At 42.3% G+C, this 16,436-nt stretch overlaps 1 protein-coding gene across 1 annotated transcript in view; it reads right to left on the bottom strand.

Annotated features, from left to right (window-relative positions):
- The window catches only part of PLCE1 (phospholipase C epsilon 1), a 272,695-nt gene that overhangs the window by 71,014 nt on the left and 185,245 nt on the right, over positions 1 to 16,436 (bottom strand). The window contains 3 exon segments of the mRNA NM_001136565.1: positions 4,003 to 4,208; positions 5,859 to 6,117; positions 11,797 to 11,942. Coding sequence (NP_001130037.1) covers positions 4,003 to 4,208; positions 5,859 to 6,117; positions 11,797 to 11,942 — 611 coding nt within the window.

Genomic DNA, 16,436 nt, shown 5'->3' with positions numbered 1-16,436 from the left:
CTTTCTTATTTTCTATCTCTTTGGGATCAGATAATCTTCCAGGCAAGTCTCAAGGAGATTTTTGGAGTAAGAGGGCACAGAATTCAGCTCTCTTCAGTAAAGAGGGGGATCATGACTGAGGAGCGGTCCTAAAATGGTGACTGCTGCCAAATGCCACCTAAGTGCTCAGGCCCCCAGATGCCTTGGCTTGGCACCAAAGGGTGTGATGGCAGCCATTAACTACAGCAGCCCTATTTATGTGACACTTACAATGTAAACCTGCTTATCCCATCTAATCCTTACAACAACTCTATAATGCGTTATGGCCATTCCCATTTTACAATTCCCATTTTACAGACAAACAAAACTTCAGCTTAGTGAGATTAAGTCACCCACTCAGGTGACATAGAGTGCTGGCAATGTGTCCGCAAAGTTTGAGCTCTTAATCATTTCATGCAGCCTCCATTCTAAGGTTCTGTCTGAACTTGTTATCTACTTATATCCAATTTCTTCAAATGTGCATATCCTTCTTAAGCTGCATCATCTCAAAGAGGGACGACAATATTAAGAACTTGAAGCTCCTATGTGACCACACACTCTTTTCTACACATATTAATATTCTGAATCTCCATCTCCCTACAATGGCACCACACACTTCTTTTAAGCCTCCATGACTTTCACATACTCACCCAGGCAAAGCTGTTTATTCTCCATGCTGGCAAATTTTAAGTCATTATTAATGAGCTTTATAGGTCATACAGAGGGTAACTGAAGTGTTTCTGGAACTCAGATATTCCTAATCTACAGGAACTAGAAGTTAAAAGAAGCTGAGGGTTAGCCCCTCTATGGTGGTAAGAAATGCCTTGAACACTGCAGGAAAAAAGACTGTGTCCCGCACTGAATACGTGGCCGGGCTTAGCCCCAGCTCTGTAGGCATCCCATCTGTAGGCAAGTGACCTCACCTCTCTGGGCACCACTTCTTCATCCATACAGGGGAGCTGGACAGGTTGACCATATGATGCCACTGACATTTTGAGATTCTCTCAACCCTATTCCTTTACTGCAGAGGACTTGAACTTTTTACCATCACTTTCCTGGGGTTTCTGTGAGTGCTTCAAATGGATTTTTCTGGCAGAGGAGTGAAAGATTTGAGACAAATTATAAGAGAACCCTGCAGGCTGGGTGAAGGAAAGACTATGAGATTGTCACTTCTTTCTTTGGTGTAATTTCCACAGAGTAGGTGGCTGCCACATGAACAGGGCTGAAGGTTATTGTTTATAGAGTCTTTGTTTCAGCCAAATCAACAACAAAGCATGGTTCCTATGGGTCTTGGAATCTGGAAATCCCTTTGCTATATACAACCTTGTGCTGGAAATGATAACAGGGGGCTCTGATTCAGGAATGGATTCCCAAGACCTGGCAGATGGTCCCGGAAACAGTGCCCGCTGATCTAGTTTCAGTGAATTCTTTTAACACTCCCACCCCTATCTTTTGTGTTCAGTGGTTCTTTTCAGAGAAGTAGTCACTTGAGGTTAAAAAAAAAAACTATGACTGGTACTGAGGGACATAGCTTTAATGTGATTTCAATATGGCTTCACAGGATATTTGCATTTTAAAATTTTTCCCCTTATTAGACTGCTTAAAATGGGAAGTGGAAGAGCAATGATCTTGGGATGCAGATGATAAAATGATTAAAAAGGGGACAGGCTGACGGGCACTGAGGGGGGCACTTGACGGGATGAGCACTGAGTGTTATTCTGTATGTTGGTAAATTGAACACCAATAAAAAATAAATTTATTAAAAAAAAGAGGACAGGGGATGAGCAGAAAATTGGAAATAAAAATTTCAGAAGTGATGGGATGAAATAAGGAATGTATCAGTGAAGGAACTCCCAAATTAAAAAAAATATAATGTTAAGGGAAACTCAGAGGCTAGGTCTTTAAGGCTCAATCAAAGGCAGCATTCCTAAAAGTACTTTAGAAAGGTTGACACAGGGCAGCCCAGGTGGCTCAGAGGTTTGGCGCCTGCCTTCAGCCCACGCAGGCTGAAGACCTGGAGACCCGGGGTAGAGTCCCACGTTGGGCTTCCTGCATGGAGCCTGCTTCTCCCTCTGCCTGTGTCTCTGCCTCTCTCTCTCTCTGTGTCTCTCATGAATAAATAAATAAAATCTTAAAAATAAAAAAGAAAGAAAGAAAGAAAGAAAGAAAGAAAGAAAGAAAGAAAGAAAGAAAGGTTGACACCTTTAAGTAACTTTAAGTAACACCCTGTACCCTGACACAGCCCCAAGAGAATGTTGTTATAAAGAAGAGCCATACGAAATTCATTACTTGATCTATTGAGGGATGATGTCTCCCTTCTAGCAGGATTTAACAAAGGGATTCAGTCAGGTCTCAATCTGGGGAAAAGGCATGCTTCTTCTCTAAATCACCTGTCTGATTTTTCTTACAAATACTGCAAAACTTATCATGGATCATGTTCTCTTTCCTTTGGTCACTAAGAATTCTCAGAACCAAATTTAGTCACTGTAGGAGATGGTATACATTTCAGTATGTTTTACTTTTTCCTCTCCTGTTTCCCTTTTTCCTTAATATCCTCAACTACTTATATTTATTCTTATAAGCATCTATGAAATCTTTTGTGGAAGGAGATAGGTATATACCTACATACCTATAAACATGGATAGGTAGATAGAGGTAGATATAGATTAAGGACAGAAATGGTTATGAGGCCCTTCCTGTGCAGACCTGTGTTTATTTGTTGATGGTCCTCTCTATGTATCTAGATTGCTAAGATCAGCCAACAGTTAGTGAGAAAACTTTCAAATAATCTTTGATTTGGGATAATCTTAAAAAGAACAACAACCAAAAAACTGATAGGAGCTACTTGTGAGATATTTGAACTTAAGGGTTAAGAAACTGTGGTAAGATGATTCTTTGAGCATCTGGGTCCTTTGGAGAAATCTGGAATATAGGTTTACCTCCCTCCTCAAAACAAAATGGCATTAGGTATTCAGACACAAGGCATTCATTTCTTTGTTCATAACAGATTCTAAAGATCTGGTGCTCCAACTGCAAAGAAATTATTTTCTAAAAACACTGTTGCCCTTCCCAGTGTAGGCTCACACACAGACAACCAGGAAAGCCTTTGTAAAACAAACCAAAATGTCTTCTAAATGCATACAAGTGTGTATAAGGACTCCAAGACAACTGCAAGGTATGACTCATGAGTACTGACTACAGATAAAATCTTTCCTGCAAAGATGTCAAAGTCAGTAGACCTAATGGTTATGGAAGGCCCTAGAGGATTACTCCAGCTGGACCAGGCAGGCTCTGCCATTTGAGTTAGGTTTCACCGTGAGCAAATGGCCTTGAAGAGGCACAGCACATGCCCCAAGACTGCTGATTTCTAAATTTCTCATTTGGTTGTGGGTATGCATGTCTAGTGGGGCAGCAATGCCCATGGATAAAGAGCATTTGAACCAACTGAACAATTACAAAGCTACAGATGACACCTTGCAGACCTATGCTTCTGGAAGTGAGATCTTTAAATCACCTAATTTACAATCACCCAGAAGTTTAGGGGAGCTGCTAAAACTACTGGCTTCCAGGTATTACTCTAGCCCTCATAAATCAGTATATTTGACTTAAAAATATTTTAACACCTGTCCCTGTGTCCTGCCCAGTAATTAATAAAAACCAATTTTATAGAAGCTATGAAATAATAAAATATCATGGTTCTAATCCTGAACTTTAATTTGCCGAATTTTAAGAAATGACAGGATAGCTCTAGTTGGTTCTTTTTAAAGAGATAATAGGTGGTAAGAAGTTAAATTATGAGCAATAATCCTAGAACAAAGCAGCCAAATTAGGAAGGTAAATTCTAATTCAGAATTGGTTAAGTTGGAACATAAAGCATGGCTTCCTAATAGAGGTGGTGGGTTTTTGTTAGGAGTCCACCCAAAACCAAACTGAAATAGGAAAAAGAAAAAATGAGCATCTCTCTTTTTAAAATGTGAAACTTACTGCCATCGGGCTTTGTCCCTTAAAGAATTTTTCCTAGAGCTGTTCCCTTCACTGGGGCTGTCCTCTTCCTCAGCCTCCAGACTTCGGCTGCAGCTCCTAATGATTTGAAAGATGCTGTTGACAGTGGACTCCTTCTCTGAATTCTTTAAGCCATTATGCCCCACTCGTTGTAAGAAATTATCTTGTCCACTGTAATCTGCTACAAACTACAGAAAAACATACCAAGAATTTGTTATTGCAAGTTCATGTGCTATGTCTAAATAACCTACTTGGGTAGGGAAATAAAATCAGAGTAGTCATAAATAATGGCATTTGTGCCTATTTTATTGAAAGAAAAAGACAGAGTCTCCAGGAAAAACATATTTTCGTTTCACCACGTGAACTATCAGAACTCATTCTTGTTTCTGCTAAGACAACTTTAGTCCCCCTAGGAATCAACACTCCATTTTAAATTTACAACACAAAAAGCAATATTACTTCAAGGTTCCCTAGGGAGAAGATTAGCCACTTTACAGAAAAGGGGTAGGGTTGTTTTATCCTGGTAGTGAGAATTGAGAAAAACCATGACAAAAGTCTATTATTCTGTGGAACCAGATAAAATTCCTGGGGCCCAAGGAAAACACTGAGAAAGGATGACGTTTTGCTTTATTTCTCACATATCCGACGGTAGCACTGAGACTTCCTGGTGGTTTTAAAGATCTTACCGCGTGTATTCATGACCATTAAATGTAACAGCTCCTGCTGTGCCACTGGATGTGGCATCCCCTGCTTTTAAGATGTGAGGGAGCTGGTGTGGGCATAGCTTGGGGGGCTTGCTTTAAGCTCTTTCCTCCATTTATTGCACTTTTATCTCCCCACTTAAGCCAGAGGATTGCAAGCTGGTAGTGTCTGTACCTACCAGAGGATCTTGTTTCCCTGACACCAGGTGATTCCCTGGTTCCCAGGTGGCACAGAAGAGGCTGAAGTTTTAGGAGTCATCCCATAGCCACTGAGAAGGGGTATATTTGAGTGTGAGTGTGTGTGTGTGTGTGTGTGTGTGTGTGTGTGTGTGTGTGTGGTCAGTAGTGATGCTGTTGCCAAGGTGAGAACAATCCTAGATTTGGGTTTGGAACCAACAGGTATGGGGAGGGGTGGGGAGTGGGGGGATGGGGTAACTAAGTGATGGGCATTAAGGAGGGCCTTCCATGTAATGAGCACTGGGTGTTATATACAGCTGATGAATCACTAAACTCTACCTCTAAAACTTAAAAAAAAAAAAAATCTTGGTGAAGTTCTCCCCAGTTTAGTCCCTTCTTTCATTTCTTTTTCCAGTTTCTCAAAGCCCCTTCTCTCCAATGCCTGATGCCCCGAGTCAGATTTCACACAGTCCTCTCTGTTCTCAGAGTCAGGAACAAGAGGCCATGGGCCTGGGAGAGCTGAGGCAGGGCCTGGAATCTGGAGCTTGTCTTTTGATGAGATGCCATCTTCTTCAGCATCCTCCCACAAAGGGGGAAAGCAAGGCAGCACTGACCTCCTGCCATGCTTTCTCCCTCTAATTCTGAAAAGCTAATACTCTTGCTTGACTTCTTTTATCCTCAGCATCCAGACATTCCCACCCAATGAGAGAAGAAAGCCTGTCATCCCTTAAAAAAATAAAATAAAATCAGAAAACAACCCCCATTTCCACTTGTACTTACACACTGCTCCTTTAAAGTTAATTTAACAAGATTAAGCCCCAGTGTTAACTGACATGCTTTTCTTTGGAACTTCCAAGGACCTAACTGTTGGACTTAACACAACAGTGACAACAGATAACCTAGATTCAGCAGGTTCTCTCTGCTGGCAGCAATGACTCTTCAGATTTTGAAAGGCCTCACCTCTAGAGTTTCTTCTTGGGAATTGTACCTCGGGCAAAGCTTCATGAGGCCAGAGGCTCCGTCCAGTACTTCACAGAGCTCCTTCAGAAACACTCCACAGAATGGAACCACTTTACAGCCAGGTATGTGCAGAGCCCTCGTTATCACCTTCCGATATTCGCAGGAAGATTCATGCTGAGCCATGGCGTCCTTCAGGCTCCTCATGGTCTCGAGGTCAGATTGGTCCATAAACTGCCACATTTTTAAAACTTTTCTTGACCTATTGCAAGTAAATGATGATTTTTTTAGACCAAAGGAGAAATAATAATACAGTTTACAGTATACACCCTAAATTCCACACAAATCCATTCTCTTTGCCTCAGTTTTCCTTATGTTTTAATATTTATTTAGGACTCCTATCTCTACCTACTTCCCCAAATGATGTATTACTTTTAGAAACCAAAACACAAAATTAAGTCAGGCAGATACAAATAACATGTGTGTAAGGAGTTAATTCCAGAAGGTGGGCGTTGAACCTAGGTTTGAGCTTTTCTGGCAGCTGTAGCCAAAAACTTAGTGGGTAATTTGGTTTGTACATATATTTATGGAGGACTGTCTGCACAAAACATGGTCCATCCACTCTTGATCTTTTAAAGGTTATCCTTGAATTAGGTCAGTCCCTCAGTGATATACATAAACCCTGTTTCAGCTTCTTTTGTACAATTGTTTTTAACTAAATCCAGCTTTGACATTAAGCCACTGGCCCATCCTGAGGGACATTATCTTAAAATACTATTTGCATAACAGAATGTTAAATAGGACTCTTCCTATGATGAAATTGCTACGGAGACATAATTTGCCATCAGGGAAATACAAATCAAAACCACAATGAGATACCACCTTACGCTAGTGAGAATGGGGAAAATTATCAAGACAGGAAACAACAAATGTTGGAGAGGATGTGGAGAAAGGGGAACCCTCTTGCACTGTTGGTGGGAATGTGAACTGGTGCAGCCACTCTGGAAAACTGTGTGGAGGTTCCTCAAAGAGTTAAAAATAGACCTGCCCTACGACTCAGCAATTGCACTGCTGGGGATTTACCCCAAAGATACAGATGCAGTGAAACGGCAGGACACCTGCACCCCAATGTTTATAGCAGCAATGTCCACAATAGCCAAACTGGAAGGAGCCTTGGTGTCCACTGAAAGATGAATGGATAAAGAAGATGTGGTCTATGTATACAATGGAATATTCCTCAGCCATTAGAAATGACAAATACCCACCATTTGCTTCAACGTGGATGGAACTGGAGGGTATTATGCTGAGTGAAGTGAGTCAATCGGAGAAGGACAAACATTATATGGTTTCACTCATACAGGGAATATAAAAAATAGTGAAAGGGAATAAAGGGGAAAGGAGAGAAAATGAGTGGGAAAAATCAGAGAGCGTGACAGCACATGACAGACACCTAACTCTGGGAAATGAACAAGGGGCAGTGGAAAGGGAGGTGGGCGGGGGCATGGGGTGACTGGGTCACGGGCACTGAGGGGGGCAATTGATGGGATGAGCACTGGGTGTTATGCTGTATGTTGGCAAATTGAACTCCAATAAAAAAATATACCATAAAAAAAAAAGAAAGAAAGAAAAAGAAAAGAAACTGCTGCGGAGAACAACAGGTGACATTGTGCCCCAACTCCTTACAGAGAGGCACCAGGATGTCACAAGGACACACAAACTGCTCTGCCATCTGTAGTCTACAACTGTCCATCAGCCAATGCAGAAGAATTGGATCTGAGCAGCTAGGTAGGGGGTATTTCTTTGGATAGAGTTGTCAGAGTACTATATGTGAAAGGAGGAGGATCACCGCCAGGGCAGAGGCTTCAAGTGAACTCCATGGAGAGGTTGACCTATGTTCAGAGTTTGCTGATCCCATAGCCTGATGTGTGACTCTTGCCTGGGAAAGTCTAAAGATGACAGGTTGCCTAGAGCTGCCTGAAGGCTCCAGTGAGCCTGTGTTGCATTTGCAAACTTTGGGAGGGCAAAGCACTGAGCATTTCCTGTAAGTCAGGAAGGGACCCCGGGATGAGCAGTTGCAGCTGAGCTGTCTAAAAAGGCCTCCTAGGGATCCCTGGGTGGCGCAGCGGTTTGGTGCCTGCCTTTGGCCCAGGGCGCGATCCTGGAGACCCGGGATCGGATCCCACGTCGGGCTCCCGGTGCATGGAGCCTGCTTCTCCCTCTGCCTGTGTCTCTGCCTCTCTCTCTCTCTCTCTCTCTCTCTGTGACTATCATGAATAAATAAATAAAATATTTAAAAAAAAAATAAAAATAAAAAGGCCTCCTAGCCAAAGGAAGGGATGCTAGCAGAAAGAGTCTATGAGGGCAGGACCTCCAGAGCTGGATCCTGGGGATGAAGGCCACCCTGCCCCTTGCTGGCTAACGGTGCAGTGGGAGGTACCTACAGGGCATCAGGTAGGGGGAGTGAGGAGGAGTAACTAGGAAGGAACCCTAAAAGCACACCACATCCCTCTCTGTGGGAGCACCTGGGTCAGATTACAACTGTCCCAATCAAGTGAGACCTTTGCTCCCTTTACCTCAACTCCCCCCCTCTTTCTTCTCTCACCTACTTTTTCTGTAGGGACCCTGAGCTGGAGAGAAGAAAAGTAAACCCCGTCCTCCCATTCTACTGCAAGTTTCTGAGACTGGTTGAGCTGTGAAATGTGGGGAAAGGGTGAAGCTTTAAATCAAGTGAGAGACTGACATTTTGATTTATATCGAACTGGATTAAAAAGTGATTATGTCATATATCAGACATTCAGAGGACATAGAGAAGTACAACACGACAAACGCCCATGCACTAATCTCACAGTTTAGAATATAAAACATTAATAATGTGATTGAGGCCCTGGTGCTTTCCTCCATGAGCCCACACTCCTCCCTCCGTCACTGAACAGGACCACAACTGTATTTCAGTGTTCTCCGTCCCCTTACAATTCTTTATGTTTCCCCAACATACGTACGTATCACTAAGCAGCATGCAGAATTGTGTGCTTTTAAACTTTATACAAGTGGTGTCGTACTGGAGGTACGCAGGCAACCTGCTTTTCTTGCACGGCTGTATGTTTCTGAGATTTATTGATGTTCATGAGCATAAGAGAATGAGACAAGTTATTCACCAAATCAGTGACTGTGAAAGCTATAGGACCTCACAAGGTGTAACCCAGAGTCGGGGGAGGGAGGGCCTTATCAGGCAGGTCAGAAAGACAGAAAAATAAAATTGTTTCCTGATTTCACCGCACTGAGTCCAGTTTGTTCTACAAACTGGTTTCTTTTTTTTTTTTTTTTTTCAAACTGGTTTCTTATTAAACTGGTGAGAATCCTTTTGGGGGCAGGAAATGGAAGTATAAATAAACAAAGTGAATACATGACATGAGTCTCATTATTGGATCATCCCTCTTTCTGTAGGTAATGGGGCCATCCTGGTACACTTGGGGTCAAAAGACCAAGCTCAGCAAGATCAGATCAAATGATTTTTTTTTTTTTGTTAGATTGAGAATTGACATTATTTTAAAGCTCTTATTTCTTTTTATGTTTATAAAGGTACTAGATGCTCTTTGTAGAAAATCCGGAAAATACCCAAAATAAGGAAAATCCACCCATAGCGCTACTATCCACAGACAACTTTAGGCATATTTCCTTCCAGTATTTACTCTATTTGTAGATGTCTGGTCTGACTATTTTATAAATGTTGTTTAAATATTGCTGAAGTTATTAAGTAAAGACAGCCTTGTTCCCAGATATTTTTATGCATTATATATTGCTTATTTTCCAGTAACATTAAACATATTTCAAAAACATCATTTTTGGTTGCTAAATAATATTCCATTGTAAGGATGCATCATATTATTTCCTTCATTCCCCCACCGATGCTCATTTGGGTTATTTTAAAATGACAAATATTGATTAAATATTGTTCTATGTAAATCTTTTACTTATAATTGCTTCCTTCAATGATCCACACCTCCTGGTACGGTATAGATCCCCCTGACCCCATCAACCGTGCTTTGTCTTATATGATCACTACAATATGGTAGAAATGACACTGTGTGATGTGTGAGGCTAGGTCATAAAGGGCACTGCAGCTCTTGCCTTGCTCTCTTGTTGCTCACTTTGGAGCAAGCTGGCCACCATGCTATGAGGACTGTCAGGTCAGGAAGAGAAGAAGCAAAGTCACCAGCCAGTAGGCAACACTAGCTTGCCAAGCAGAGAGGATAAGAATCAATAACATAGAACTATTTTATCAAAAAAAAAAAAAGAAAGAAAGAAAGAAAGAAAACGAAAAGAAAAAAAAGAACTATTTTATCATAAGATGATCTTTTTTTTTTTTTTTTTTAAGAAAAATAACACTGGTTCTTTGTAGAAAATTTATCACAAAGAAAATCCAGTCATCCAAATTATCTCCTGTTCTCCCAGTACTTTTTCTATTTTTCCCTTCTTTTGAGCCATACTGGATACGTTTGTATGGCCATTTTAAATGCCAGTGACAGGATCATTTGAGTTTATTCTTAGTTAAGAAAGTTCAAAAAGACAAAAAAAAAAAAAAAATCCAACTCTTGAGAATTTTCCTTTCCTCACCCAACCCAGAATCCCTTTGCAGGGATCTGGAGAATCAAAGAAAAATCTCAATAATGTTATGAGGAAAGACCTATTTATAGTGAGAACCCTCACTGGGAAGGTGAATCTCAGACACTAACAACAGGTTAACTCTATGGAGTCTTACTGTATGCCAAACGCTTTATACTATCTCACTAAATCCTGTGTGAGGAGGTAGGTGTTTCTTATTATTATCATCCCCATTTTACAGATCAAGAAACTGGGGCTCACTGAGTTCGAGAAACTTACTCAGATCACGCAGTTATTCCACTGGGGAGCCAGGATTTGATTCCCTGTTATTCTGACCCAACAGACTTATACCCTTCTTCCCCATACTACCTTGCCTCCCACAAGAGTGAGGGGCAGTTACTTTATGCCAGGTGACTGCGGCTGAAAGGGAATAAGGCAGGAGACTTTATTGATAAAATGGTAATCTTATTATTAGCTTAGGGGAGAAGGCATAAGAGCAGGATTTGAGAGGTGAAGGGCAAGGGCTCTCAAATCAAGGTTGCCTGCATTCACATTCCACACATGCCAGGTGGCCGCAGGTGAATGACTTTTCCTAACTTTAGTTTCTTCATTTCTTCCTTCTTTCCCTCCTTTTCTTTTTTCCCTTCCTCCCTTCCTCCCTCCCTTCCTTCCTTCCTTCCTTCCTTCCTTCCTTCCTTCCTTCCTCTCTCTCTTTCCTTCCTTCCTTCCTTCCTTCCTTCCTTCCTTCCTTCCTTCCTTCCTTCCTTCCTTCCTTCCTCTCTCTCTCTCTCTTTCTGTATGATGTCAGGATAACAGTATCTACCAAGAAATTGTTCTCAGAATTAAAAGATTTAATGCATAGGAAATGCATAGTACAAAGCTTGATACATTGTTTAGTGTTCAATAAAAATATCAAGTGACATTATTGAATGCTTGTTATCAGTGTTAGCCATTCCCAGTCAGTGGCTGGGAGCCTACAGTGCTGAGGCAATTCCAGGCAGAGCTGAGAAAAGACAGATAATGGTGGAGTTTACTGGGCACAGAGAGCAAGTGGGGATCAGTGATGGGGTTGATGGAGTTATGCAACCAGATAATTTTCTCAAGCACAGCCAACAGCATGGGATCAGAGCAGACAGAACCAATTAGGATTGCCACTGGCCGCAGGCACTGAATTCTGCTGCATATCTGAGGGACAAGATTTGTGGTGTTAGCAAAGAATAATGTATTTCCCCCAAACAATCACTACCAATTGCCTGGTCTGGGTAAATGCGATTTCCAGGGCAATTAATTCAGTGCCATTCGGCTGGTATCCAGATAACCATCTTCTGCACTTCCATACCTGAGACCAGCCAAGAACTCCATGACAGCATTGTAGTTGCCCATGTTCCAGCAGCATTTGGCCACATGCACCAAATAGGAGAAGACTTCTCGCTTCTCCTCCATGGAGCCCGCCGTGAGGATCAGCCATGTCACCCAGGAGCTCACCTGGAAAATGCAGACAGGGTCATCCACTGAGCCTGCATCCTGCAAACTCAGTGAATATATTTAATTTGATTTATTTATTTGAGAGAGAGTGAGATCCAGAGAGATCATAGAGGGAAAGGGAGAAGGAGAGGGAGAAGCAGACTCATGCTGAGCAGGGAGCCTGACATGGGGCTCAATCCCAGGATCTTGGATCATGACCTGAGCCGAAGGCAGACACCTAACTGACTGAGCCACCCAGATGCCCCTCAATGAGTTTTGTTTTGTTTTGTTTTACAGGAAAACGTTTTCTTTTTAAAAAATCAGTTTAGTATTAGGAAATGAATGACCCAGCTGAGGGATTTGAGGTGAAGCTCTATCTAGACTGCATCACTGTTTTGCTATGGGATCCTAGGAAAGTTGCATAACCTCTCCCTATTCATCATCTTCCATCTTTAAAATAAGGAAGCTCAAAGGTAATTCGTAAACTCCCTCTTGAGCTATAAAATTCCATGAGATGGTAAGAATCTTAGGTAAGGCCTAAGGATAATATTGATTTAAATAAATTTAAATACATTTGACTGATGGACAGCAAGATTAAATGCAATCAATGCACTTAGTCCATCAATTAAAGAATATCTATCAAATAGTAAAATGCATAATATCAAATGAAAAAATGCCAAAAAACATATTTAAGCTATTCTTCACAAATGCATTATCTATTATGCCTCTCAACTGACAAAGTAATATTGGAAGAACAAATACTTAGCACTTACGAGTTGCCAGGAATTATTCTAAGTACTTTACACATGTCAACTTATCTCTCACAACAAACCTAAGAGTCAGGGATTATTATTATCCCCATTTTATAGATGAGGAAACTGAAGGACAGAGGGCTTAAGAAATTTGCTCAAGCCTTCCACTCAAAGCAGTAAAGCCTGACTTTGAATTTAGGTGTGTGTCCCAGAGGTGGCACTACTAACCACTCCCTAAACGCCTAATGTATATATACAAGCTCTGGGATGAGGGTTATTCTAATAGGATTAGTTTCTTCTACTATATGGACTAGTGTATAATATTTAATAATTACCCACTACTAAGTCCCTGCTTTATGATATGCAGCCTCAGAATCCTCTGCTTAATCTCCAAGGTTATTTGCTGCTACCTATACTTTGGTGCTAGGACACTAGTGTTCCTTTAAGTCACTTTCTCCATCTTGGCTAAAGTTGGGGCTGATAAACTCAGTTGTTAACAAACCAAAGCCTTGCTCTTAACCCCGTACAGCCCCAGTAGCTGTACGGGTTCAATAGCAGTGCTGAAACCTGGGGCCAGCTCATTTCCCTGGCCTGAGAGACAGTGAGGCCTAAACACTAGAGTTCATGGTCACCCATGGCAACTGCAGAAAAAAATTTAAGGTCCTTGGCTAGTCCACCTCCTCCCCACCCCCATCGAGAAAATGGTAGGAATGAATGACATTCAGTGCTGGCAGCAACCACAGAGGGCAGTCCAAACCCATTTTTTCCAGATTAAGAATCTATGGCTCATGGGAGAAGTGACTTTCTGAGGTCACAATTCTTGATGTCAAAATAAGGATTCCCAGTCGGGTGCTTTTTTATCTGATGAGGGGTGACAGTTTCTTTAAACTTGGCACCACTTAGGTTTTTCTAAGCACTCAGTTAAGAGCAGTACCTCTGAACACAGAGTTGGAATAAAAGGAGAAGATACCAAGAAGAGTACTAAAAAATGATGAAAGCATAGAAAAAAGCAGGACAGAAAAGATAGGTGCTGAACACCCCTTTCCTTTTCCTACACGGAAACAATGGGGAAATAGTGGCAACGGGGACCTTTGGTGATAAAACAGGGTCACGCTGTGGTACCAGCCAGCAATGCTGAATGTGGTGGACCACCTGCCACCCCTGAGCCCAGCCCAGGCCCAGTGGACTCTGAGCATGCATCTCTGTTCTCTACCTGCTCCAGACTTTGTGCAACATCAGGAGAACAGATCTGGAATCAGACTCCTAGGACAAGCCCTGGTCCAGATCATCCTGGAAGGAATTCAGAGCCTCTTGGGAAGAAGATAACCTAAGATAACTATTTGTTCTGATCTCCCGGAGCTGTTTTGAGCACACAGGAACCTTCTGGGAGCCAAACTCTCACCTGCAGCTATGAGCAATCCCTTGATCACTGTCTTGATGCCTGGTCTCCTCATCACCTGCTTACCCAGTCTGAAGTCACCTTTGTGAAACCCGGGCTCTCTAGAGCAAGAAACTGTTTTGTCAATAAAGATTGTCACTGGTGCTCTGGTGCAGTTCTTGCTTTTGTGTGATTTGCTTTTTTTTTTTTTTTTTTTGTATATTTTTTTAATTGGAATTCAATTTGCCAACATATAGCATAACACCCAGTGCTCAACTCGTCAAGTGCCCCCTTCAATGTGTGATTTGCTTTTGATGAGACTATCCTACTTGGGAAGCCATGAGAAAACACTTAGAATAATGGAATTACTGACTCTTTGAGCTAGAAATTCAAAACCATATCCTTACAAGTAAAAGTGAATCCCCAAAGTTAAAATGGTTCCTTAGACACTCATTGCATTAATTCTTGAGACCTCTGGCTATATTCTTTCTATGGCTTTAGCTTCTTCTTCTTTTTTTTTTTTTTTTTTTTAGCTTCTTTTTTTTAAATTGAAATTGATGGCAAATCAGTGGCTCTGGAAAGTCACGACTCCTTCAGGCTATTCTGGTACCGTGCAGTGACTTCCTAGTCTAGCAGCCTGAAAAGGTTAATTCACCTTTCCTTGGAGAAGCCTGCTTCACGAGCAGGCGCAGGCCACCACGTGGTTTGTGTCTCAATCCTGATCATGCATCCAGATTTATTTCCTATCTGTCAAATCATTTTCCATATACTTTCCCACAATGCTAGGAAAAAAATAGCGATACGGTATTTCACATGGAAACTTAATTTAAACCAGCCGTTCCATCTCTGAGTGTGAGTCCCCAGGGTCTGGTTGTTGGGATTATGTAAGCACTGTTATCATAAACACACACACACACACACACACACACATATACACCATCTGCTTACAGACATATCAGGGATAATTCTTATTGTGGCCTAATGTATTCATAATTTCATGGGCATTAAGTGATGAGAGTTTCAGTCCTAATTATGAAAAATAAATGTCACCAAAAGCCCCATGAGAATTTGGCAATGACTGAAAAATGTTACCCCAAAACAAACGGTGATCATATTTACTAAGTGGAAAATAGGATGTGTTGCAATCCAGAAAGAATTTCAGGACACTGAAATCACACAGAAAAACATAAAAATCCCATACATAGAAAGTACTATGACTCAAGCCTAGGGAGCATCCCTAGAAGTAGAAAGGTGTTGAATGTGGTAGATTATTTCGCCTTTTTGAATGGTCAGCACAGAAGAAAGACAGACTCTGACCCCCAGCCCATTTCCTCCACAGTTCCTCCAGAGGCTCTGTGCTTACCCCAAGGGCCTGACCCCCGGTTCATGCCTACAACTCTTTCACAACGGCTCTTCTCCTGATGTTTCTTTTCTTCTGCCCTTGCCTTTGTCAGTACTCTTAGGCCAAACCGAACAGCCTGCTCTCCTCACATCAAACACCTTGTTGGCATTGCACAAGCTCAGATTGGAAGGAATGTTCTTGCTCCATTCATGATTATCTTTCCCTGGCCCACCATGACTTGCCTACGGCCTTTGTAGAGCCAAATCCTTACCTTGGCTCCTGGGCCCCTGTTGGTTCTCCAACCTCACCGTGGCTCCCCCATACCTCTACTTTTAGGGAGATGACCAAGGCCTTTTCTTATTTCAGGGGTCTTCTATGGGAAGGCAGCCCCCCAATCCTTGATCTTTGGTTTAGCTAATGCCTACTTATCTTAGACAAAACTGCCCTCAGACTCTGCCATCAAGATTCTTGCCCTGGGCTCCATGATTTAGAAGGCCCATGTTGGGGTGGAAGGGAATGTCTCTGCCTAGAGGTTGTACATCCACTTACAGATCATTCACCCCTGTAGACCTGGGACCCTGTAGATCTGCAGACCCCAAATTCCCTGTCCAAAACAGCTCAATCCCACTTCTGGGCCCGTGAGAGCCTTTTATCTGGATCAGTCCTCCTGTGGGTAGATCATAACACTAGGCCCAAAGGCTGGCTGAGTGGCCGTGGGGTGAGGATGGAGTTTGAACCTGAGGTCTGAGGTATCCACACATAGTGGAATACCTCACACAAGGCAGCATGGAAGGAGAAGGTGGGCAGGTCACAGGCAGGGTCCTTCTCTGTGCTTGGTCCTTTGTCTTTCCTCCTGGCTCCCCTAAAGTCAGAGGCAGGGCTGCCTTTAGGAATCTGATGAAAACATCACTTTCTGGAGGAGGCCCACTCTGTTTCCTTTCTGGGCTACATCCACGTGCTGGGCCATTGTGGTGCCCCCACAATCCACACTGGTTCCCCAAAAGGCAGACATGGGGTCTGCCCCACCCACCCATGGCAATGCC

The sequence above is a fragment of the Canis lupus genome, chromosome 28 (genome assembly GCF_011100685.1).
Source record: "Canis lupus familiaris isolate Mischka breed German Shepherd chromosome 28, alternate assembly UU_Cfam_GSD_1.0, whole genome shotgun sequence".
Classification (NCBI taxonomy): domain Eukaryota; kingdom Metazoa; phylum Chordata; class Mammalia; order Carnivora; family Canidae; genus Canis; species Canis lupus.
The sequence above is the reverse complement of the archived record's forward strand: the minus strand, read 5'-3'. Positions and strand labels throughout refer to the sequence as shown.